We start from the raw sequence: 26,118 nt of genomic DNA, 5'->3' as shown, positions 1-26,118 counted from the left end.
ACTTGGCGGTGGCTTCATGTTTAGGACTGGTTATTCAAGTCCGTGGAGGACCACATTTGTTGCCTCACGCAACCCGAAGTAAACGTGATTCTATTACGGAAACACAGATATGTAGATATTCTCTGACATATATTGACATGAATAGGGGACCCTGTCATGCCGTTATGACTGTTCAAGGCGTTGGTTGGATAACTCGGGGCTCACTTACTTCTGGATTTAGACTATTTCCCGGTATGGAAATAGTATGTGTGGGTCATTCCGTGTAGTGTCTCAGAGGGTGATACAGTGACAATTCCAGAATTTAATCATAATTGTTACTTGGAGACATAAATGTCTTAATACTCGAAGAGCCAAACAATACTGTCCTATCTATAACCATTTTTTATAAACTCTGGTTTGAAAGCTCGCGGGTACGTACTTGGTCTTCAATCACGCACCAATTTCCGTATTTTGAGAGATCTACCCGTTATTGAGTTGACCTACAGACCTCAACTTTTTATGCGCTTAGTACGTAGGCCATTATGCTGTTACAATGCATATAAAGTACGATAAATCAGCTTTTTTATTAAGAATGTTGAGAAAAAACACTTTCCCATTCTGTACTTTCGTGATTTTCGTTTTTTACTGGGGCAGTACAGATTATAGCTTGTGCATTGTAACACTTGAGTCGCAGTATTAAGTATAAATAATAATGAAAAGCCGATTTTTATTGCCGTTACTAGTTCTGTCTCCACTTAAAGATGACTCCATCGGGAAGAAGAACATCAAATTTGATCCACTTCAAAGTTCTGGGAAACCGTTCTATCTGAACTTCATTTTTTGCTTAAATGTTTTCATATTTAGTAGCACTCTCAGATGCTAAGATAAATATCTTTTATCACTTTATTCATTGGCAAAAGATAAAATTAAAATGACACTTTCACATATCATCCACATTCGACACTATGAGAAATTGGTAAATAAAAATAATTTTTATATCTTGAAAAATCAAACCTAAAATACTTGTGATTGACTTGTAGGTCAGAGCCGTAAAAAGGTGAGAGATGGAAACATTTAGCAATGATTTATCTCAATGTATATTTTGTATTCGCGCCAGCACCGCAAGAATGTTAAGTTAATGTGGACTGTGATACTTTAACACAATTTTGATTACAATATCTTGCTGGAAAAGCCATATTTGATACGAACAATATTAACTTTATGACGCTTGTGTTTGTCGAATGCCTAATAAAGGACTCAGTATAAGATTTCAGTGCGCAGAAATCTGAAAAGGATCTGAAAGAGGTTGCCGGTATCATCAGCATCTACCAAATGACGCTGGTTTCGGGGTAAAAAATAAAAATAAAAAAGTTTGTTTTGTAAACAACTCGCCTTACTTCTCTACATAGTCGCCTTTAAGGGATATACACTTGGTCCATCAATCCTCCAATTTTTTCGTTGGAAAAAAAGGATCTGTCGAACACTGCAAAATATTCGTTGCCTGCAACTATCACTTCCTCATTTGATGACAATTTCTACCCAAAAAGCCGAAGTTCTAGTTAGCGAGCAGGAAGTGGCTTGGGGTTACGTTTGGTAAGAGTGGATGAGGAACCTATTCACCGTTGATGCTTGGGAGGGTGCATTATCCTGGTGAAAGAGCACCTTCCAGCGTTGGTCTTTTTTCACGTAACGCAAGTCTAAACGATCCAGCAATGAAGCATAATACGGTCTAGTTGTGGTTTTTCCTTTTTCCAAATAATCTCTGACAATTATTCCTTGGGAATACCAAAATGAAGTGATCACCACCCTGCCAGCTGACAATACGGTTTTTCCCTTCTTCGGTAAAGTTTCACCAGCCTTTGTCCATTGTTTCGACTGCCTTTTTGGCTCTGATGCGTAACAATGGACAAAGATTTCACCAACAATCACAAATCGGTGTAAAAAGTCTACCGGATTGTGATTAAGAATCGCCAGACACTAAGTTGAAATGTTGTGCCGGATGCGCTTTTGGTCGACTGTGAGCAATCGGGAATCCACTTTGCACACAGCTTCTTCACACCCCCTTCTCCGCGCACGACATTATGCACTCGCTCAGTTGAGATGCCTACATGCTCAGCAATCTCACGTATTTTTATCCGGAAGTCTTGCATTACCGTATCATGAATTCCGTCAGTGGCTACCTTTGTGGCGACATCAATTGGACGCCCGAAGTGCGCTTCGTCTTCGGTACTTGTCCGATCATGTTTAAATTCAATCAATCTTTTACTTTGTAAATGATGGGACAGAGTCCAAGTGAACTCCATACGTTTCGGTTTTGGTTTGTACAACAGTTTCTAAGGAAAACCTTTAGTGATAGCACTAAACTCTTGTTTTCTCTATTTCCAACCGCAGTCGACATACTGAGCAATTCAGACTGCTGTCAATAGCAAACTGTACGCCGCGCGGGATTAGCCGAGCGGTCAGGCGCTGCAGTCATGGGCTGTGCGGCTGGTCCCGGCGGAGGTTCGAGTCCTCCCTCGGGCATGGGTGTGTGTTTTTGTCCTTAAGATAATTTTGATTAACTAGTTTGTAAGCTTAGGGACTGATGCCCTTAGCAGTTAAGTCCCATAAGATTTCACACACATTTGAACTATACGCTGTACATTGTTGGAATTCTTTATAGAATCCCTTAAATAATGAAGCTTACTATCCAAGATGGCGCAACATATATCTTCCATTCTTTCATAGAAATTTACCAGACCTATCAAACCACCCTCTTATTCATTAGATCTGTTCCCCGAGGAAAGATACGTACCGTTTTTTCTTGAGGTAAAGGAGGTTACAGTAATCATTTACTTTAGTATGTTGGAGATTTGGCTGTTTCTACAACAGCTAGGGCAAACCGAAAAGTTTATTTTTTAACAGGGCGGAACACTATCGCTCTGGCACCTGCAGTGAATGCTGTAACTGCGTACATGCTCTTTACAGTAAGGGAGAGAAGACTGTCATCTGGTGGATAGCACAATGAACATCTGTGAAAGGTTTATTAAAACCTCTATCCTACACGTAATTATAGGAAGTAAGCCAAGATTCTATGTGCACGTATGAAATACAACGTTGTAACAGTAGATGGTCGTTTTCAATAAAATCTTCTTTGTGCTGTGCCCAAGTTGAAGTCCATCCTCTATGTTCATTAATGCGGAAGATATGCGATAATCTTGTGATAATGAAATAATCTTTTTGAAGCACCACGGACGATTTTACTCCGCAGTTACTTAAAGAATGATCATTTCATTGTTACATAGGTATAAAATGGTAGTATTAGAAGTGAAAATTATTTTAAACAAGATTTGAATGTCACCTCATTTGTAGGCAAGCAGGCTCTTTAAGGCATAATAGGAAGATGAAGACATGTAATCAACGCCCCACACATCTGTCTCGTTTGGCAAGCGAAATCCTGCGCCGGATGGTATTTTACGCCCAATTTCTTCGTTATCTCTAGGGTGCCTGTGAAATTTAATTCACTTTTCTGTTGCGGAAAATTCGCCAAATTTCCAGCGCTTAAATTTGACTCATTTTTATAATACTTGTAGAGTAGTGTTTTTCGTATACTTTCGTGGCGGAACACTTCCACTTTATTAGGTGAAAACAATGCATCAAAATTTAAAGTGTTCTGCGCACAATTTCTTTCCTCTTACCCCTTCCCTGTGCGTTTCATACACCGGCTTGGCAGACGCCAACTACTCTGATAAACCTATTCACGTTATCAGTCATGTCAGCAGAAGCGTGTCAGTTCGAAAATCCGTCTGCTTTACAAACAAGATAATAGAGTGCTGAGACTTGTAACCGACCCATCGCTGCCTCCCATCTCTTGAGTCACGCAGAACAGCTGAATCTAGGTAGAAGCCAGCAGATTCAGACCACTGATAAAACGGATCCGGTATTCAAGCTGTTCCTCGCCTGGATGCAGTCATTTTATCCCAATTACAAGTAGCTGTATTTCATAAGGCAAACAGTTGTCTAAGTGTTACCTGTGTGCTTTACAAAGGAAGCATTCCTGAATCTGCCTTCAGCGATTTAAGGAAGCTACTCGAAACCTGAATCACGGTGAACGCAGCACTGGGATTTTAGACCCAACCCTATCGAATGCGAGTCCAATGCGCTAATTGTCAACCTTGTTCGGTACGGTTTTTCGGAGCTGGGGACACAATACGTAGCAAACTGCTGGGGTAGCCTTGCATGACAAACCTCAAGTAGTAATTTGCTCGTCGAACAGTCAAAAATAAACTACAGACCGGGACTGGATTCAAGTCATTCCAGAATATCAATAAAACTATCAGTGCCACGTCGGACGCAACAGCTGCGATTTTCACCAAGGCTAGTACTGTTTCGTCAACAGATGGGCAGTACAGCCACAGCGCGCCGGTTTATCATTACGGGACAGTTTTCCCAGTGTGGCGTTTGTGTCTTCGCGTAATTTAAATATACACTCCTGGAAATGGAAAAAAGAACACATTGACACCGGTGTGTCAGACCCACCATACTTGCTCCGGACACTGCGAGAGGGCTGTACAAGCAATGATCACACGCACGGCACAGCGGACACACCAGGAACCGCGGTGTTGGCCGTCGAATGGCGCTAGCTGCGCAGCATTTGTGCACCGCCGCCGTCAGTGTCAGCCAGTTTGCCGTGGCATACGGAGCTCCATCGCAGTCTTTAACACAGGTGGCATACCGCGACAGCGTGGACGTGAACCGTATGTGCAGTTGACGGACTTTGAGCGAGGGCGTATAGTGGGCATGCGGGAGGCCGTGTGGACGTACCGCCGAATTGCTCAACACGTGGGGCGTGAGGTCTCCACAGTACATCGATGTTGTCGCCAGTGGTCGGCGGAAGGCGCACGTGCCCGTCGACCTGGGACCGGACCGCAGCGACGCACGGATGCACGCCAAGACCGTAGGATCCTACGCAGTGCCGTAGGGGACCGCACCGCAACTTCCCAGCAAATTAGGGACACTGTTGCTCCTGGGGTATCGGCGAGGACCATTCGCAACAGTCTCCATGAAGCTGGGCTACGGTCCCGCACACCGTTAGGCCGTCTTCCGCTCACGCCGCAACATCGTGCAGCCCGCCTCCAGTGGTGTCGCGACAGGCGTGAATGGAGGGACGAATGGAGACGTGTCGTCTTCAGCGATGAGAGTCGCTTCTGCCTTGGTGCCAATGATGGTCGTATGCGTGTTTGGCGCCGTGCAGGTGAGCGCCACAATCAGGACTGCATACGACCGAGGCACACAGGGCCAACACCCGGCATCATGGTGTGGGGAGCGATCTCCTACACTGGCCGTACACCACTGGTGATCGTCGAGGGGACACTGAATAGTGCACGGTACATCCAAACCGTCATCGAACCCATCGTTCTACCATTCCTAGACCGGCAAGGGAACTTGCTGTTCCAACAGGACAGTGCACGTCCGCATGTATCCCGTGCCACCCAACGTGCTCTAGAAGGTGTAAGTCAACTACCCTGGCCAGCAAGATCTCCGGATCTGTCCCCCATTGAGCATGTTTGGGACTGGATGAAGCGTCGTCTCACGCGGTCTGCACGTCCAGCACGAACGCTGGTCCAACTGAGGCGCCAGGTGGAAATGGCATGGCAAGCCGTTCCACAGGACTACATCCAGCATCTCTACGATCGTCTCCATGGGAGAATAGCAGCCTGCATTGCTGCGAAAGGTGGATATTCACTGTACTAGTGCCGACATTGTGCATGCTCTGTTACCTGTGTCTATGTGCCTGTGGTTCTGTCAGTGTGATCATGTGATGTATCTGACCCCAGGAATGTGTCAATAAAGTTTCCCCTTCCTGGGACAATGAATTCACGGTGTTCTTATTTCAATTTCCAGGAGTGTAGTTGAGACTTCACTATTCACGTAACACAGAAGATAACTTATTTTGTCCTCTTCACGTTTAAGCCGCCGTACAATTAAGAAAAAATGTTTTACAACAAAGGTAAAGACTTAGTTTCTGCACAGGGACATTTTTTACAGGAATGTCAAACAACAACTGTGAGATATCAATGAATTCAAACAGGACAAAACAGCACGAAAATAATTTCATACTGTGAGCAGGTGTTCATCCTTCGGTAACTGGTCACTCCTGATCGTGAAACAAACTATAACAAATACAGTAGTCGACGCTGAAGGATACGTAATTGGACTTGTCCCATCACATATTTCACGATCACAGGTGAGTGAACACGGAGAGTTTTAAATAAATGTCCATGACGTCAGTTTACTGCTACATCCAAGAGTACATTCTTGGAAGTTTAAAAATGCTGTCACTTCTCGAAGAAACCAAAATTGACACAAAGTCGGGACACGTTCAGAAAACACTACTGGTGTGGAACGTACATTGCTGTTAGTTTAAATCTGTGTGCCGGATCAATATATTCACCTGGGACCTTCGTCCCTCGCTGGCAATTGCTCTACCGACTGAGAGCACCTCATCTGTTACGTTCCAAACTTCGCAGTAGTTATCCTGCATACCTTGCGGGACTACCACTCCTGGAAGAAAGGATACCGTGCAGTAATGGTTCAGCCACTGTGTAGGGCATGGTTTCCAGAAAGAATTTTCACTCTACAGAGGGGTTCAACTTCCTAGCTGGTTAGAAACGAATGAATATTTAACTCTGCACTCGAGTGTGCAGAGCTTCCTGGTACACAAACTGTGTGCTAGACCGAGAGTCGAACCCAGGACTTTGGCCTTTCGCGAGCAAGTACTCTTGTGACTCAGCTACCCGAGCACGACTCACGACCCGCCACCACTGCTTCACTTAGCCAGTACCTTATCTCCTACCTTCCAAATTTTACAGAAGTTTTCCACCAAACTTCCAGGAGTAGCACTCCTGGAAGAACGAATGATGCGAAGACATGACTTAGCCACAGCCTGGGGGATGTTTCCAGATAAAGTTTTCCAGCCTGCAGCGGAGTGTGCGCTGATATGAAACTGCACTGACGGAAAAAATCGCAGCATCAAAAAGTAATGTGAAGTACTGAAATTTGGAGAATACATTTGTCTATGTAACATATTTATGTGATTAACATTACAAGATCACAGGTTGATCTAAGCGCAAGACAAGCCATTGCAAATGAGAAACAAGCACTCCGTCTTCAGGCTACAAGTGAGTCATTGGAACCATCCGACCGCCGTGTCATCCTCAGTTGAGGATGCATATAGGAGGGGCGTGTGGTCAGCACACCGCTCTCCCGGTCGTTATGATGGTTTTCTTTCATCGGAGCCGCTACTACTCGGTCGAGTAGCTCCTCAATTGGCATCACGAGGCTGAGTACACCCTGAAAAATAGCAACAGCACATGGCGGCTGGATGGTCACCCATCCAAGTGCCGGCCACGCCCGACAGCGCTTAACTCCGGTGATCTCACGGGAACCGGTGTATCCACTGCGGCAAGGCCGTTGCAAATGAGAAACGCTGGTACATTAATAACCGGTTTAACCACCAGAACACTGAATGCAACACGCCAATGTGCGCACATTGTGCTGTACAGGTGCCGTATGTCAGCTCGTGGGATGGCCTTACATGCCTGTTGCATTTGGTCAATAGAGGGGGGGGACGGTGAAGGCTGGTTGTGGAAGACGCTGGAGTTGTCGTTCGATGTTTTATCGTCTGTGCTCGACTGGAGGCCGGTCTGGTGATCGAGCAGGCCAAGGCAACATGTCGACACACTGCAGAGCATGTTAGTTTACAACGGCGGTATGTGGGCGACTGTTATCCAGTCGGAAAACATCCCCTGGAATGCCGTCCATGAATGGCAGCGCAACAGGTCGTATCAGCAGAGTGACACAGAAATTTGCGTTGAGGATGCGTGGGATAACCACGAGTGCACTCCTGCTGTCATACGAAATCGCACCCCAGCCGGTAACTCGACGTGCAGCTCGTCCAGTGTGTGTAGCACACGGGCAGGTTGGTTGCAAGCCTTCAACTGGCCTCCTCCTAACCAACACTCGCCCATCACTGGCACCGAGGCAGGAACAGCTTTCATTAGAAAACACAACAGACCTCCATCCTGCCCGCCAATGAGCTCTCGCTTGACATCACTGAAGTCGCCAATGGCGGTGATATGGGATCAAGGGAACACACGCTACGGGAGTCTTGCTCGCAGCTGTCCTTGAAGTAGCCAATCCTTAACAGGTCGTTTCGTCACTGTGGTGCGAACTGCTGCTCAAATTGTTGCTGCTGATGTAGTAAGATGCGCCAGAGCAATATGCCGAAAGCGATGGTTCGTTCGTTCGTTCTCTCTCTCTCTCTCTCTCTCTCTCTCGCCATGTGGCCGTCCGGATGCCCATCTTCCTGCGACCGCACAATCTCGTAACCACAGCTGCCAGCAAATACAAGGGTTTGAACTTAAATAGTGGCAACTAAACAATACAAAAGAGTTACATGCTTGCACCTGTTACTGTCCTTCAAGGAAGTCACGAGCGTTGTGCAGAACCCGTTGCCAGCAATGTGGAAGGCATATTACACCGTTAGCAGAGCCTGTCCTGTTGATGGTGCGAATGGAGCGGTCTAATGCCTGTCGAATCTCTGGAACAGTTCTGAAGCGAATCAAATCAAAGTCACAAGGACTTAAGTCCGGGGAGTGTGCTGGATGGTATAATACTTCCCAGTCCCATCGACAGAACAGAGCAACCACAGCTTGCGCAGTATGCACCCGTGCATTGCCGAGCAAAATGATGGGTGGGTTGCGCAGAACTGTCGCCGCTTGTTTCGCAAAGCTGGTCGCACGCAGGTGATGCTCCAAAAACGAACAGTAAAACTATACATTGACGGTCTGCCGTGGAGGAACGTAATGCGATAGAATAATATCATCACAGTCTTAACAGTCGTACACGAGAATCACCATAAATTTAGACCGCTCCATTCGCACCAACAACAGAACAGGCTCTGCTAACGGTATACTACGCCTTCCACATCGCTGGCCACGGGTTCTGCACAACGCTGGTGACTACTTCGAAGGACAGTAACAGGTGCAAACATGTAACTCTTTTGTATCAGTTCTGAATAAATAGTAGCCACTATTTAAGTGGCTCGTATGTACAGTGGCTCCATTCCTGCCAAGTCTTTCTGCACTATCGCAGAAGGAACATCCAGCTTCTAGTAGCCCTATTACACGACATCGTTCAAACTTAGTGAGGTGTAGATGGAGTCTACATAGCCTTGAAGGCAGTCTTGACTAACACCAACTCACCACGTCCAATCTCATAGGTAAGTAACGCTCACGACCGTCACAGCCCGTGTTAAAGCAAATCTGATTTGCATCCTCGCAGTGGTGCTACTAGCGCCACTCTTAAGCGAGTGGCATGAAATTTGAACAGACATCTTTCAGATGTGGACACACGTGTACCACCTTTAGTTTATATCGCACAACTCCTCCCTGGTGTCGCGACTTTCCCCGTCTGTGTATAACACACTTAAGCTGTTTCATATTATAAATGCGAGCCAGACTGGTACTGGAATTCAGTGAAACCTAGAGCAAACCTAATGATGTCCGACACAGCTTTGGGCACAACGTCGGGAACGAAAATTCTTCAGGCATCACGAGCATATAGCCTGCAAGATTCACCAGTAAGTAACTATAGTGAACCGAGACTCGTCCCCGGTAATGCTGCCTTTCGCGCCCATTGGCTCCATTGACCGAGATATCGAACTAAAACTCATGATCCGCCCTTCGACGTTCATTTATTTTTCAGAGTCCTCGCTGTTATTTTCAAATGTGGTGGTAGAAATGGCAGGACGCGAAGACGACGACTGACTCGATCGTCGCAATACTGTACATATAAATGGAATCAACAACTGAGCTGTACACCGGAAAGCACACAATTGATCATGTCGAGAAAGCCTACGAGGCTACGGAAGTAGTACAGTTTGACTAATGTTCTGCAGGTAGGGGGGACACTTAGACAGGTTTGGGGAGGAGGTGCCGCTTACAGCCTTGACCCGCGTCGCTGAGGACGCCCAGGCTGACTCACGCTCTGCCGCAATCGAAAATTTATCCGGGCCGCGGCCGGTCGGCGCTCCATTATGGATTCTGAACGGGCAGGCGGGGGCAATGTAACGCTGGCCACGTCCGCCGCGCCGAAGCCACGCGCAGAGCTGCCCACACCGCAATACTGCCGCGACGATCGAATGTCTGCGGACTGACCAAGAGCGCCAGGCCAAAATTTCTGCTCCCGTTTGCGGGATATCGCTGAAAGAACTAGCACAATTTGTGCCGTTCAATGCGAAATTGCTCGCTCCCGGCGCTCTCATGTCAACGTCGACGTCGACGTGTAGCGTCTCCAACAATAAATTAAAAATTAAACTATATCCAGAAACAGGATAGTACAGACGGCTTTTTTCACCTGTGAAAATGCTAACCACTTGATGCCGTATCATAACCTGACGTTCTTCAGATATAAAGAGACCCGAGGCTTTTTCCGATTGAAGGATAATAGGGCTGTGAGACCATTTTCGGGTAATTGTTTAAAATTAATCAGCGAGTTATGTAGAATATTCTCCTACGGTTTTGTTTCATTATCGCAATGGTACCGGCCGGAGCAGCGTTTTCTTAATGCGTGCACACGCAGCACTTTTCTTTCAGTTTAATGTAACGAGTGCTTACGTGTTTAAAATTCAGAATTTTTTTCTGAAATGCAAAGCAGGTGGTTCAGTACTAAGATCAGTAATATACAAAGATCCATATCCATCATTCCGGCTTCGGAAAAAGAAATGCAGTAACTGAATATTGCAGGACTTAAGACTATCTTCAGTGATATTTAATCCAGTGAAGTCAGACCAATGATGCAAGGGATTCATTTAAGTACATGGATGATCAACGTAGTTCATGGATATACAGTATGCTTGATGTAGTTACCAGCAACCAGACGTTCTTGAGAAAATAGGCATCTATGCAGGACGGGAAAAAAGAACACAGGCAAAATATCCTTCAGTAACTAGAAACTATACCACGAAAACTGTCCATTATACTGTAAGAGCCACAGGACAAAACAGTGACAATTTAGTTGTATAGATATATTCTGCTATCTATTTCCTTTTTTACTTAATTATCGTATCTTTACAAGGATTCCCTAATCGTAGGTGTTATTAGGAACAATATTACTGTTATGTCTTAATATGTTCTGAGGATTAATAATATTTGATGAAAGAAATGTCTACTCATTACAACCTCGTGCCACTGATTAACGGATAAAGGGTCCATAAATGTTTATCGGACTTTTAACATTAAAAACACAGGTTAAACTATGTAGTATTATGGAAAGATTTCCTTAGTAGTAGTTATTAACATATAACTATGTTAGAATCAGTTGTTATTCGAATATATAACCATTTTGTCTTATGAGCCTTTCTTCCGAAAAATGCCTCAGCTGTACTGTGCACCCTGGTTGTATCACAGTTACAAACACTATTTGACACGATCTGCTGATTTTCAGGTGATTACTCTTAACTGGAATAAACGCTTTGAAATGCGGAAGGAAGCAGGGCTATAATACATGTCATTTATAACTTGTACAGAAACCACACTATGGTACCAGAATGAGATTTCCACTCTGCAGCGGAGTGTGAGCTGACATGAAACTTCCTGGCAGATTAGAACTGTGTGCCGGACCGAGACTCTAACTCGGGACCTTTGCCTTTCGCGGGCAATTGCTCTACCATCTGAGTTACCCAGTTTGGAAGATAGGAGGCGAGGTACTGGCAGAAGTAAAGCTGTGAGCACGGGGCGTGAGTCGCGCTTGGGTAGCTCAGATGGTAGAGCAATTGCTCGCGAAAGACAAAGGTCCCGAGTTCGAGTCTCGGTCCGGTACACAGTTTTAATCTGCCAGGAAGTTTCACACTACGGTTATTAGAACAGAAGGGCGTGAAAGGGAGGCAGTCGTTGAGATGGGAGTGAGACAGGATTGTAGCCTATCCCCGACGTTGTTCAATCTGTACATTGAGGAACCAGTACAGGAAACCAAAGAAAAATTTGAAGGAGGAATTAAAGCCCGGGGAGAAGAAATAAAACATTGACGCTTGCTGTGTCTGACAGAATTACAATGTCATCCGCAGATGACTTGGAAGAGCCGTTGAACGAAACGGACAGTATCTTCAAAAGACGTCGTAACAGAGCAATCCACGCGAAACAAGGGTAACGTAAAGCAGTCAAATCACATCAGGCTATGCTGAAAAATGATACACTGAAACTAGTAGAAGAGTTTTGCCAACTGGGCAGTAAAGTAATTTACGTTGGCCCGAATAGATATGAAACGCAGACTGGCAACAGGAAGAAAAAATTTTCTGAAAACGAGAAATTTGTTAACATGTTATCAGCTGAAATACTGAGAAGTTTGGAATGAAATTTTCACTCTGCAGCGGAGTGTGCGCTGATATGAAACTTCCTGCGTGCAGGACCGAGACTAACTCGGGACCTTTGCCTTTGGCAGGCAAGTGCTCTGAGCTACCCAAGCACGACTCACGACCCGTCCTCGCAGCTTTACTTCCGTCCTTTCTAAAGATACGAGGGACGTTCAATAAGTAACGCAATAAATTTTTTCTCGGCCAGCTGTAGTTGAAAAATGCGGAGTTTGTGGTGGGCCATCATGGAATATTCCCATTTCGGCCCCTATAGTTTCACGAAGTTCAGACAGGTTGCGGCGTTGTACGTAGCCTTCGAAGTGGCGTTTGTAACGAGGGTGCGGTGAAAGCAGCGGAAAATCAGACCACCGCAAATATTTGATAACTGCTTGCAAAATGTATATAGAGACCTGGCAGTGAACAAAAACACGGTGAGTCGTTGGGCGACGCGTTTGTTGCCATCTACAATGCCGCGCAAACCTGTCCGGTTTCCCGCGTGCCGGTCGGCCGCACACAGCTGTGACTCCTGCAGTGTTGGAACGTGCGGATACATTCATCGGAAGTCATCCTCAGAGCGCGGTAAAGTCATGGCGACGGCCTTGGTGGACTCTGGAGTTGTTATTCTGTTTGATACACTGCCTCATGGTGCAACGATCGACTCTGAAGTGCATTGTGCTACCCTCAGGAAACTGAAGAAACGACTTCAACGTGTTCATCGTCACAAAAAGGCAAACGAACTTCTCCATCACGACACAAGGCCGCACACAAGCCTGTGTACCCGTGAGCAGCTCACTAGACTTTCCTGGTTTGTTCCTCCTCATCCTGTCTACAGCTCGAATCTCGCACCTTCAGAACTCCATCTGCTTGATCCCATTAAGGATGCTCTCTGCGGGAAGTACGTGGATAATGTGGAAGTTACTGATGCAGGAAGACTTTGGCTCCGACGTCGACCAGTAGAGTGGTACCATGCGGGAATACAGGCCCTCCCAGTATGGTAGCTTAAGGCCGTCGCATTGAACGGAGATTACGTTGAAAAATACGCTATTGTAGCCAAAAGAGTGGGGAATAAAACTGTGCATTGGAATCCTGAATAAAACCAACCTGCTTTCAGGAAAAAGATGCAGTGTATTACTTACTGAACGCCACTCGTATTTATCTGGAGTTTAGCCTTGTACGGGTGCGAAACATAGACGATAAGCAGTTCAGACGAGAACACAGTAGCTTTTGAGACGTGGTGCTGTAGAAGAAAGAGGAACTTTAGATGGGTATGTATCTGAGGAGGTACTGAATCGAACTGGTGGGGAAAATTTGTGTTAGCACTTGAATAAAAGAAGAGATCGGTTGATTGGGCACATTCTGCGACATCAAGGTATCATCAGCATAGTACTGACGGGAAGTTTGTGAGGTAGAAACTGTAGAGGGAAAACAAGGCTTTGTTTACTACATTACGCATGCTGAAATGAATGTACGTTGCAGTAGTAATACGCAGATGAAAAGGGTTGCACAGGATAGAGTGGCGTGGAGAGCTGCACCAAACCAGTCTTCGGACTGACGACGACGACGACGACTCAAACTATTTTACACTGTTATCCATGGTCATCAACGATCTGAATAATGATATGGAACGCAGGTCTCGTTCGAGTCTATTACGACAGTAGTTATATAGCTAAATGGCAGCCGTACATTGTATACACTCACATAGTGTGCCTATAAAGTTTGGAGGTAGTAAGTAACCTTTTGACAATGGAACATTGCCGTAATCAGCCGATCGTGTGGAATAAGTGAGCCGGGGTAATCTAGTAGCAAGGCGTGTGCTTGGAAACGGAGAGGTTGTGGGATCGAATGCCGGTCGAACGATGGGAAACTTTCAGTCCGTCAAATATCAATCTTTCACCTCTCAGTGATTGGAATATTCGCCAGGAACGGCATATGCTTTGGACTTCACGTTAAGCGGTATGCCCTTTTCCACAGAAGGTTTAGTAGGATAGTTTAAGGGCACGCAAGTAGGCGAAGTGACGTCGAATTGAAAGACTAGCTCCAGGCCGTTGAGCCACTGGAAACTGTGAACGACTACGTATTACAGACAAGACAAGGAGGAAAATTTAATAAATGCCATCTCCGAACGATTATATCTTTTTACAGCACATACTTTTAACACCGCGGATGTAATTTGCGTGCATGCCTTCACGTTTTAACTGAGAATTACACAGATGCACAAGAGATTATAATCAACTGTAGATCATGCTCCCCAGCTTGCAGCGAAAGCAAGCACCTGCGTTTCCTGAGATTATTGTGACACGAAATTCCAAGACGCGCTATATGTCTACATTCGTCGCACAACCTGAGGGCAGCTCTTTAGGGCGTCGGTCCAATGGCACAAGGAATCCTCATTTGTCAGTTTCAGGTTAGCGCGTTAACTGCGCCGCGGCTCAACAAGGTGATAACGCAATTGAGCAGAAACTTGGAATACTATTTGATCCACTTCGCAGTCACCTACAGGTGACCAATGACAATACCTTCTACAGTACTTCACTTCTAGTCTGTAAAACATTTCAACATGACACTTTGCTCTCTTCCTTCACGTCATAGTTTACTAAAAAATTCTGCACGTTATTGCTGTTTTCCCCATCACCAACTCACCTCGTGCTTGAAACTTAGCATGAAATTTTCTTAAATTAGTGCATCTAAATGCCTCGTATTTCGTGTCTCATACTGCCTGCTTCCGGTATTATGTCCATTTTGTTTCCATGTCAAACCACTCTTACAAAGCTTCGTAGCCTGACTATATTGCGTCGTATCTCTTCTTCGTATTTGTGCATTTTAAAAAAAATTAATATGGCCTACATTTTTGTCTTTGACTGGAAAAAAGCGGTTCAGGAAATATATAGCTATTGTCTCACACTTTTCTGTTTACTTCCTTCGTATTGGCAATTCCAATACGTACTATTTACGAGACGTCTGTCAGTCGCAATGACCAAACAAGAATTGAGACACGAAATCAATTTACTGACCAATAGTCACCTTAATATAGTTGTTAGAATTATATTTATCAGTATCTATTTGTAAGCAGAAAACAAGTACATTTGTTGGTATCAGCTCAGAACGATACCGTGCACAAACATTAAACATCCGTGGACTTCAGAACTTCAAGCAAAGAATACTGACTTTTCAGCTTCTTATGAAGTACACGAAGGCACATGGGAATGGTAATGGAAGAATTCATAAGGAAAGACAAGTCATCGTTGAACGCCTTCTTCACGTCGAGGTAGTAATTGTTAAAGGAACCACTCAGTTGTATAAGGACGGATCTGCTATGATCCGTTATAGAACCATTCCATAGTTTGACAGTTGTAACCAGGGAGGCCACGGAAAAATCTTTACCAGTACGAGCAGAGGATGATTTGATGTCTGTTCCTCCTGAATAGGCTGAACTACTTCATTGCAGCACGTAACTGGAGTAGCTCAGTGAGCGTTACAGGTGCATCTTTACTTTGTATATAGCGACGTGTATGTTGTATTTCTGTATATCTGTATAGATTCGCCTGATTCAATCCATACCTAACACCAGCTTGGATAGTTTGAACTTGATATGGAACTGTACACCGATATTCATTTTGCATAGGCAACATACGGAATTCATTACTGGCTCACTAGCAATTTTCGAAGTTATAAAAAAATAAGGGTAACAAGGGGTGATGGGGGAGGGAGGGGGCGCAAAGGCTCGGTTCCCTTGGTGCCGCTATATACCCCACTCTCCCGATGAGACATGTAAATCAGTCACAACTGCGCATCCAGTTTAAGACTAGCGGCAGTCGCCACATGCAGGTCGCGGCTACTGGGCAAGGCGCTCTCCTACTCGCGGAGGCTAGCGAATCACATCAGCTGTCGCTGCGCCTGATCGGCGACCAGGTATTGATCGGCGATGTCCAGGAGCGCCCACTGATGCCACTGTGTTGCCGGGACTCGGGGGGCTCCAAGGCTGGATGACCAGCGATGTAGCGGTCCGGGTCGACGCACGCAATCAGCGGACACTCTTGGATCTCGGGTAGGTACGTGACCTAGCTGCAGTCTTGTCCCATGTTCAAAATGAAAGGAAACGAGCTTACAATAGTTTGTGACACCTGATCACATTGGTCAGCTGTTACAACGCTCACTCAGGAAAGTGAAAATCTGATCTCCAGCGCTTACTCAAGTAGTTTCTAATGTGGTCTCCCCAAAATTACAATAAGTTTGTAGACGTCAGAAGATGTGTCCCGCGCAAGGAAGGAAGCGAAAGATACAACTGCACGTAGCCTAAGCAGGCAGTAGGTAATGAACTAACTATCAGTAATGGAACCTCCCAAGTTTGTTAAGGACTGGCACGAGAGCTGCCCACCTTCGTGCTTCACGGGAAGTGCCTTACCAATTCAAGCCACCTGAGTACGCTTCACAGCCCGACTCGAAGCTGCAACATGTCAATAGGCGCTCTTTACTATTTCATATACAACATAAGCTCTCTTTCGTTCCATGCTGGCATTTGGGAGAGGAAATGTAAGTCGGAGAATGGCGTGTCTGCTGAGTAGAGGTGTTCTGCAGGATAATAATTTAACTTTGCGAAGGGCAAATTTTTGAAAGTATATTAACAGCCCGCGCACGAGCATTCAGTTAGCGCAGAAACAAGGCAGTAACGGTGCGATTCCGGTAATTGGTATGGAGAGCAACAGAACTCCCAACGGCAAACACTATGTCTACCGGAAATAAACGTACTCAACCGTTACCTTAAGGTCAAAACCAATTACCGATAAAATCAATATCAAGTGAAAACAGAAAGAGCTGCGTATCACCGAATTTCGTAGAACCTACTGAAGATTCCATAAACCCATAAGCACTGCAGTTGTAGGCCTAATATACGAAACATTGTGAGTGCAGTGCCTTGTACATGGAGAAAAACGGAAGGGCTAATGGCACCTGCAGCAGAACACGAACGCCATATTCCACTGGAGCAACACCACAGACTGGCACTGCCAAGTCGTCATTACGATTATCAGCACCCTGTAGGGTTCCAAGAATCGCCAGCACACGCAGGAGGCGACAATAAGCGCACACAAAATACAAGAGCCAACTGAAATCCCAAAACAGCCTAAGAACATCAGTAGAGAGGACGGCTATAGGCTCCCTACGTCGTGGCTGCCAGCAATGTAAAATGCATATATTTATGAAGTGCTTTCTCGGATCTAGAAAAAGAGCGAAAATCAGATGTTGAAATTCATAAAACTATCATTAACAGCCAGAAGGTCACTGCGAGTGTCAGCTCAATCTTATGGAGCAGGAATATGACGAACAGAGCTAAATGAATCATATTCGAGTCGATATTACATAGTACAATCTTATATCGAGCAGATACCTGGCCAACTAATCAGGAACATTCACATAATCTAGAAGTATTTCAGATGGACTTTTGGAGAAGCTTAGCAGGAATTTCAGAAACACAAATAATTGGGAAATGGAAGTTGAAGGAAATATCTGATGTGTTGGATACGAGTAAATTGTAGTGGTATGTGCATGGAAGAAGAATGGATGAAATATATATTGGGGTGGACAACTGAAGGAAGAGGAGGAAAAGGACGACCCATGAGCATCTGGATCCAAAGTGCAAAACTAATGATGAAAACATTTGGTGTAAAAGAAGAGGATATACAAAATCTAAATACATGGAAGAACATCGTGAATAGATACTTACACCATCTGAAACTATCTGAACAACCCTATGTCATGCGGAATTTTATCACTGTATGTCACGAGAGGCGGACCCGCCTTTATAAATGGAGACGGGGATTATTGTGTTGTCAGTAGAGTAGCAGTAACTGCGAAGTTAGTCGGTCGGGAGGCCTTAGTGACTTCGAACCTGAATTAGTCATTGGATGTCACCTGAGTAACAGATCCATCAGCGACAGTTCAACTCATCTAAAACAGCCGTAGTGAACAGTTGGTAACAGGAATGTCACGCGGAAATGCTAAGGAACAACAACTGAAACAAGATCATGATCAGGCAGACCTCATGCAATGATGGACAGGGACCGACAAGCATTGTTGAGGATGGTTGTAAAAAAAAAAAAATGACAAATCAGAGGAAGAAATCCCTACCGAGTTCCTCAGTGCTGCCAGCAGTGCAGCGAGCACCAAGACTGTGCGCATGTAGATACAAAGAATGGGGCACCGTAGTTGAACAGTTCCTCATGACCGACATATTTTTGTAGTCAGTGTTACACGATGCTTGACGTGGTGCAAGAAGTAACGCCACTGGGAAGTGGATGGCGAAAAACGAGTGATTATTCGCTCTATAAACTGCGCCGATTAGATGGAGGGGATTGGCAATGCCTCAAAAATAACAGGAATAATCCTGCCAGTAAGCAGCATCTGTTAGGCAATGGTTTGTGGACAATAACATTCCTGAAATGGACTGACCTGCCCAGAGTAAGAATCTGGAACCAGTGGAACACCTTTGGGATGACTCAGAACGTCGACTTATCGTTAGGGACAGCTCCGCCCGAAGCGAGAATAAAATGGCTCTGAACACTATGGGGCTTAACTTCTGAGGTCTTCAGTCTCCTAGAACTTAGAACTACCTCGGCCGGCGAAGCGAGAATAACCAACAGCATTTCACGACATTCGGGTCGGGTCACGTGACGTCGCCCGCTTGCTACTGTGGGGAGCCCATATTGGATTTCATCGTATTCTGTTTCTTACTGTATTACAACTTCCTGTCATGTCACTATGCCTTTTGAAGGCAATGGCGCATCGAAGAGTTATCACAAACATCATTCTGGGTACTATTTATTACAATTATGAAAGCATTTAACGACACATCAGCGAAAATCTTGTAATAAATAATATCCAAGTCATAAGGTCTATGCGAAAATGAGGTCTATGCGAACATCGTGGTCTTACTTTCAGTAACACGTGGTTGCGGTGTCTGAGGGAGCAGGTTCGCGTCCTGCTACATGCTAATATTTTTCCCGATTTTCATGTTTGTAACAGATTCCGGTTCTTTCTTATTCATGTAATAGAAGAATGTTCCGTAAAGTTCGATATTATTTACATACAAGAGGGTACTCTCGCTCTGTAACGAGTCCCATCGATTTTGTAATTATCTGATTAAAGAACGAACGATCAAACCCCTTAAAGTGAAAGAAACAGCAATGATATTTGCTTTTTAGCTAGTCACGAATACACTTCTGTTTATTCTGATAAGTCACGATTTCGGAGGGTGTGGTTATGCAGGAACGGGCAAAGCTGAAATTCCTGCGAGTAATAATGAACACTGTGCAAAGTAGAGAATGGACATTAATGTTACGGTACCGGACTGTCTTTTGTACTATAATTTCCGTAACTCACGTTTTATGTCTAGCGAAATAACCATTTAAAGGCGAAATATACACGTAATTGTAGCATGTTCCACTATTCGCAAAAACAATTATTCAATACAAATTGTGCTAGAAATTACAAAAAGTTTTCTTCGAATTTTTACAATATGTCAGTGTTCCAGAAGCACATGCGAGCAACACGAGCACTGAAGTATTGAAGATAAGGACGAAGTTTCATTTCCCTCCCCTTTTGCACAAAACAACTGCACTAACAAAATACAATGTTCTATGAATCATTTTTTATTAAATCGTTCCCATAATGTTTCACATGTAGACATTAACATTCATTCGGTATGTCTGCCATGGAGTCTGCAGAACACAAAAGATAAAAATGTCTCCGCCAGACCGCACACAAGCTCATCGGAAACGAAGCAATCGTATTGGATCCCGCTACCCTGGTATGCTATTGGTTCATTACGTTTCGGGCCGAGCTGTCCCTAGCGTTATGTGAACATAGATTTCGCTCAAAATCCCGACATTCAGCATCACTACATTCTCTAGTTTCCGCCCTTGAGGACACACCGCTGAAAGTATCCCCACCACATTTCATGCCGTCAAAAAAGGAAGTGTGGACACTAGTCAGTGTCCGGATACTTTTGACCAGATACTGTATGCGATGACATGCTAAAAAATTGTTCAAATGGCTCTGAGCACTATGGGACTCAACTGCTGAGGTCATTAGTCCCCTAGAACAAGAACTAGTTAAACCTAACTAACCTAAGGACATCACAAACATCCATGCCCGAGGCAGGATTCGAACCTGCGACCGTAGCGGTCTTGCGGTTCCAGACTGCAGCACCTTTAACCGCACGGCCACATCGGCCGGCGATGACATGCTAAAATTTCTGTTGGATAGAAAACCTCTGTTGTTGTTGTCTGTCCTGAGACTGGTTTGATGCAGCTCTCCATGCTACTCTGTCCTGTACAAGCCTCTTCATCTCCCAGTACATACCGCAACCTACATCCTTCTGAATCTGCTTAGTGTATTCATCTCTTGGTCTCCCTCTACGATTTTTACCCTCCACGCTGCCCTCCAATACTAAATTGGTGATCCCTCGATGTCTCAGAACATGTCCTACCAACCGATCCCTTCTTCTAGTCAAGTTGTGCCACAAACTCCTCCCCAATCCTATTCAATACCTCCTCATTAGTTACATGATCTACCCACCTAATCTTCAACATTCTTCTGTAGCACCACATTTCGAAAGCTTCTATTCTCTTCTTGTCCAAACTGGTTATCGTTCATGTTTCACTTCCATACATGGCTACACTCCATACAAATACTTTCAGAAATGACTTCCTGACACTTAAATCTATACTCGATGTTAACGAATTTCTCTTCTTCAGAAACGCTTTCCTTGCCGTTGCCAGGCTGCATTTTATATCCTCTCTATTTCGACCATCATCAGTTATTTTGCTCCCCAAATAGCAAAACTCCTCTACTACTTCAAGTGTCTCATTTCCTAATCTAATTCCCTCAGCGTCACCTGACTTAATTCGACTACATTCCAATATCCTCGTTTTGCTTTTGTTGATGTCCATCTTATATCCTCCTTTCAAGACACTATCCATTCAACTGCTCTTCCAAGTCCTTTGCAGTCTCTGACAGAATTACAATGTCATCGGCGAACCTCAAAGTTTTTATTTGTTCTCCATGGATTTTAGTACCTACTCCGAATTTTTCTTTTGTTTCCTTCACTGCTTGCTGAACATACAGATTGGATAACATCGGGGACAGACTACAACCCTGTCTCACTTCCTTCCCAAACACTGCTTCCCTTTCATGCCCCTCGATTCTTGTAACTGCCATCTGGTTTCTGTACAAATTGTAAATAGCCTTTCGCTCCCTGTATTTTACCCCTGCAACCTTTAGAATTTGAAAGAGAGTATTCCAGTCAACATTGTCAAAAGCTTTCTCTAAGTCTACAAATGCCAGAAACGTAGGTTTGCCCTTCCTTAAATGTAGCTTCTAAGATACGTCATAGGGTCAGTATTGCCTCACGTGTTCCAACACTTCTACGGAATCCAAACTGATCTTCCCCGAGGTCGGCTTCTACTAGTTTTTCCATTCTTCTCTAAAGAATTCGCGTTAGTATTTTGCAGCTGTGACTTATTAAGCTGATAGTTTGGTAATTTTCACATCTGTCAACACCTGCTTTCTTTGGGATTGGAATTATTATATTCTTCTTGAAGTCTGAGGGTATTCCGCCTGTTTCATACATCTTGCTCACCAGATGGTAGAATTTTGTCAGGACTGGCTCTCCCAAGGCCGTCAGTAGTTCTAATGGAATGTTGTCTACGCCGGGGGCCTTGTTTCGACTCAGGTCTTTCAGTGCTCTGTCAAACTCTTCACGCAGTATCGTATCTCCCATTTCATCTTCATCTACATCCTCTTCCATTTCCATAATATTGTCCTCAAGAACATCGCCCCTGTATAGACCTTCTATATATTCTTTCCACCTTTCTGCTTTCCCTTCTTTGCTTAGAACTGGGTTTCCATCTGAGCTCTTGATATTTATACTAGTGGTTCTCTGTTCTCCAAAGGTCTTTTTAATTTTCATGTAGGCAGTATCTATCTTACCCCTAGTGAGATAAGCCTCTACATCCTTAAATTTGTCTTCTACCCATCCCCGCTTAGCCATTTTGCACTTCCTGTCGATCTCATTTGAGACGTTTGTATTCTTTTTTGCCGACTTCATTTACTGCATTTATATATTTTCTCCTTTCATCAATTAAATTCAATATATCTTCTGTTACCCAAGGATTTCTACTAGCCCTTGTCTTTTTACCTACTTGATCCTCTGCTGCCTTCACTACTTCATCCCTCAAAGCTACCCATTCTTCTTCTACTGTATTTCTTTCCCCCATTCCTGTCAATTGTTCCCTTATGCTCTCGCTGAAACTCTGTACAACCTCTGGTTCTTACAGTTTATCCAGGGTCCCTAAGTTCTCACCTTTTTGCAGTTTCTTCAGTTTTAATCTACAGAAAACCTCTATGCGAATGAAATTTAGTATTATTATTAGTAATGTACCCAGAAAATTCCATTATAGCATACGTATAGCTGTAGAGGATGATTTCCATTTTGCTAATCTGTACCGGAGATTTGTAACATGCAGCCGCCACATATCCACTCACCGTGTACGTCGTCGTCTCGATTGGGGGCGGGGCAGAAGCGGGTCGGCGCTCCCCGAGAGGGGCGCCGTCCTTTCCGGGACCTCCGCCATCAGAATCTGTAAACAAGAAAGGAAGGAAATTAATACGCAATAACGTAAACTAGTATTCTGCACTCACTGGAGTGTCCTGGTGAGGTATGTTCCTCAAACAGAAGAACTTTAAGTGATGTCTCGGAAACTGTTATTGGAAACTTACTTTAAAACAAGTGTGAAAGTGCCATGTTTCACGGAAGTTGCAAGAACTACTGATAACATGATTATTTATTATCAGTTTCAATTTTCTGATGATCTTCAGTTATCATAGAACTAGCAACAGCCTAGGAGGCAGCCTTCTTTATTTATGCCCTGTAGTACATAGTTGTCAGGGCCTGATATTCGACGACCACTCCCGGCTAAATTGCAGAAATATCAAATTTTTAAAAAATCGAAAGGAGGCAAAAATTATTTCCTTCCCTGTATTCAAAAGTAAATGATGGCGCCAGCGTTTTGATGCATTTTCTTCGCAATAGGACACTACACCCAAAGGACTTTCTCGCGAATTTGCGAGTATTACAATATCATGTGCGAAGTAATAGTATAACGTCAACCAGGAATCCCGGCATTAAACGTTCGCCGAAAACAAAATTCAATTGTGTGATCAGAAACTGAAGTTAATATTTTTACTCGGAAACTAAGTTCGTAATTGGAGATGCATTGACGGGTGCGACTAAACGGAATTTCATCCAACAAGGTCAGTTTCCACTTAAGAGTACTACAGACGGGTCAGCTGTGTCGTAAGTCTAGTCCTGTAGATTTGCTTTTCACTGAAGTAACAGAGTTAATATTGCTTAGCTACTGAACTTAATTTCTGGACTCCTTTTGTTCTGGTATCTTTGCACACTGGGAATGGAAATATTGTTTTCTGCGCTCCGATAATAAGATTCCGATTGGAAAGTTGTAAACTCTCTGCTTCCAATGGTAACGAGATGATTATTGGCTAATGTTTGCAACTGGCTAGATAAACACCAGCAGTGCAAGCCAATTACTGCGCTCGTCAGCCACGCTTTTAAATGTAAATCAAGGTAGGTCACGCAGTCTGGCATCTGGATACCAAGCGACTGCCTGCGATAGGAACGTGAAACACAAGCGAATGTTTATTGTCGTACGCCTGTAGTTCCAACAGGAGCGCCGACAACTTGTGAAGCACGTAGACTGCTCTGTCAAGGTCGCCACGCGTCTCCAATACAGCCCCAATGACGCGTCCCTGACGTCATCGATGGGACAGCACACACAGTAGGTTGCGTAAACATTCCACCTGTGGTGCTTCTCTGTGAGCCCTTAAAAGCCAGTGTAAACAGAAGGGAAAAAATTCCGTCTTTTAAAAGCTACCATTCTGCCTTGATGGCTCAAACAGTAAATAGCAATTCGCCTCAAGATCGGAAGTTCTTACCTTTGTCTTACTGATTTTTTTTTTTTTCACTGTTCGTTAACACGACAGACTCCAGGCACCGGCTTACGACGAAGGGAAATAAATGCATGGGCGATGGTAGTCAAAACTAAGCTTCAGTTGATGAGAAGTTTACCTGCACGTTCGGCGATACAACCCTTTACTTGAGTCTAAAATAAGGTATAGCATTTGTTGTTTCAGGTCCCAAGTAGTGTATAGTGTATTATGTTAATTGCCACACGGGGAATGAATACGTTTACGGACGACAGCATTGCTCTAAAGTATTTCCGGCGGCACAGAGTCAAATTCATCTCTCGAAAGGGCCCAACCCGACACTCAGTTACATCAGGGCGTTTTGAAAAGTAATGCCTCCGAAATTTTTACGTGAAAACACCTAGAGCTCGTCAAATAAAACAATTGTTATTAACGTTCTACATTTTTATTCTTCTGTTGACATATCTGCTGCCCCAGCTGTAGCGTGTTAACATGGCCGTGTGTGCCGAAGTATGTAGTACGTGCGTGAGAAAAAGCGTGCTGTAATGGAGTTTAGAATTCGAAGAAATCGTGCACACGTGGAGTACCCTCTCTTTCAGCATAACAATGCCAGACGAGCGCTGTGACATTTGCATCAATGCGACGCCTTGGGTTCACTGTCATCGATCATCCCCCATACCGTTCCCACCTGCCCCCACCCCGTTTTCACCTACTTCCAAAACATAAAGATCACCTTTGGAAACTTCACTTCGATAGCGGTGAAGCGGTGGAGAGCTCGTCGTCAGGGTGACTATGTTGAAAAATAAATATGTAGAAATTAAGAATAAACATTTAGAATTTTAATAAAGTTTGTTTTATTTAAAAAGCTCGAAGAGTTTCCACATAAAAAATACGGAGTCATTCCTTTTCTCCACGCCCTAGTGAGAACATGCTGCGAAAGTGTGACAGAAGGAACGATTAAGGTCTTTGTTAAAACTAAATACACTTTAGCGCAATGATAGTAACAGTTTAACTGCCACCTCAAAATCTGACCGACGGGCTTTTAACAACAAGACAAACATGGATATTTTTAACAATAACTCAATGCCGCGCTAGGACATAGAAAGAGATTCCGTCGAATATTCTTTGCCTAAGCAACGATATTATTAAGCGCGCGCTTATATCAATTTCATTCGATGACAACTCAAAGCAGGTGCCCAGAGCAGTGAACATAGTCTGCAGGAGGCACTTAGTGTGACAATCAGGGTTACGTGCCGCGTGTAACAACCAGTTACGAAACACTTGATACACGTGTACTCAGTTTTTTTTTTTTAAACTCAGTGCCAACTTTTCTGTCGTAAATTACATTGTTTTCCTCGAGAAGTAAAAACAAGTACTCCACTGTGATGTCTCCAGAGGACTTAAGCCAGAACGACATTGCCGGCCGGAGTGGCCGTGCGGTTCTAGGCGCTACAGTCTGGAACTGCGTGACCGCTACGGTCGCAGGTTCGAATCCTGCCTCGGACATGGATGTGTGTGATGTCCTTAGGTTAGTTAGGTTTAAGTAGTTCTAAGTTCTAGGGGACTGATGACCACAGCAGTTAAGTCCCATAGTGCTCAGTGCCATTTGAACCAGAACGACATTGCAGTTAATTCTGAAGTGCTCCCACGAATAAACGGAGGTAGTGGCTGCACATGAGCCAATATCTGCTTAAATATTCCAAGTGCGGATAACACAATCACGTCATAGACGCCGCAGTGTGATCCAACTA

General features: G+C 44.4%; 1 protein-coding gene across 10 annotated transcripts in view; it reads right to left on the bottom strand.

The window, feature by feature from the left end:
* LOC126457568 (nuclear receptor coactivator 7) overlaps positions 1 to 26,118 on the bottom strand; it is a 799,075-nt gene that overhangs the window by 297,597 nt on the left and 475,360 nt on the right. For all 10 annotated transcript variants that reach the window (XM_050093982.1, XM_050093983.1, XM_050093984.1 and 7 more), the window contains one exon: positions 22,910 to 23,004. In XM_050093982.1, the coding sequence (XP_049949939.1) occupies positions 22,910 to 23,004 (95 nt within the window). The remainder of the gene's footprint in view (positions 1 to 22,909; positions 23,005 to 26,118) is intronic.

The sequence above is a fragment of the Schistocerca serialis genome, chromosome 2, assembly GCF_023864345.2.
Source record: "Schistocerca serialis cubense isolate TAMUIC-IGC-003099 chromosome 2, iqSchSeri2.2, whole genome shotgun sequence".
Lineage (NCBI taxonomy): Eukaryota > Metazoa > Arthropoda > Insecta > Orthoptera > Acrididae > Schistocerca > Schistocerca serialis.
The sequence above is the reverse complement of the archived record's forward strand: the minus strand, read 5'-3'. Positions and strand labels throughout refer to the sequence as shown.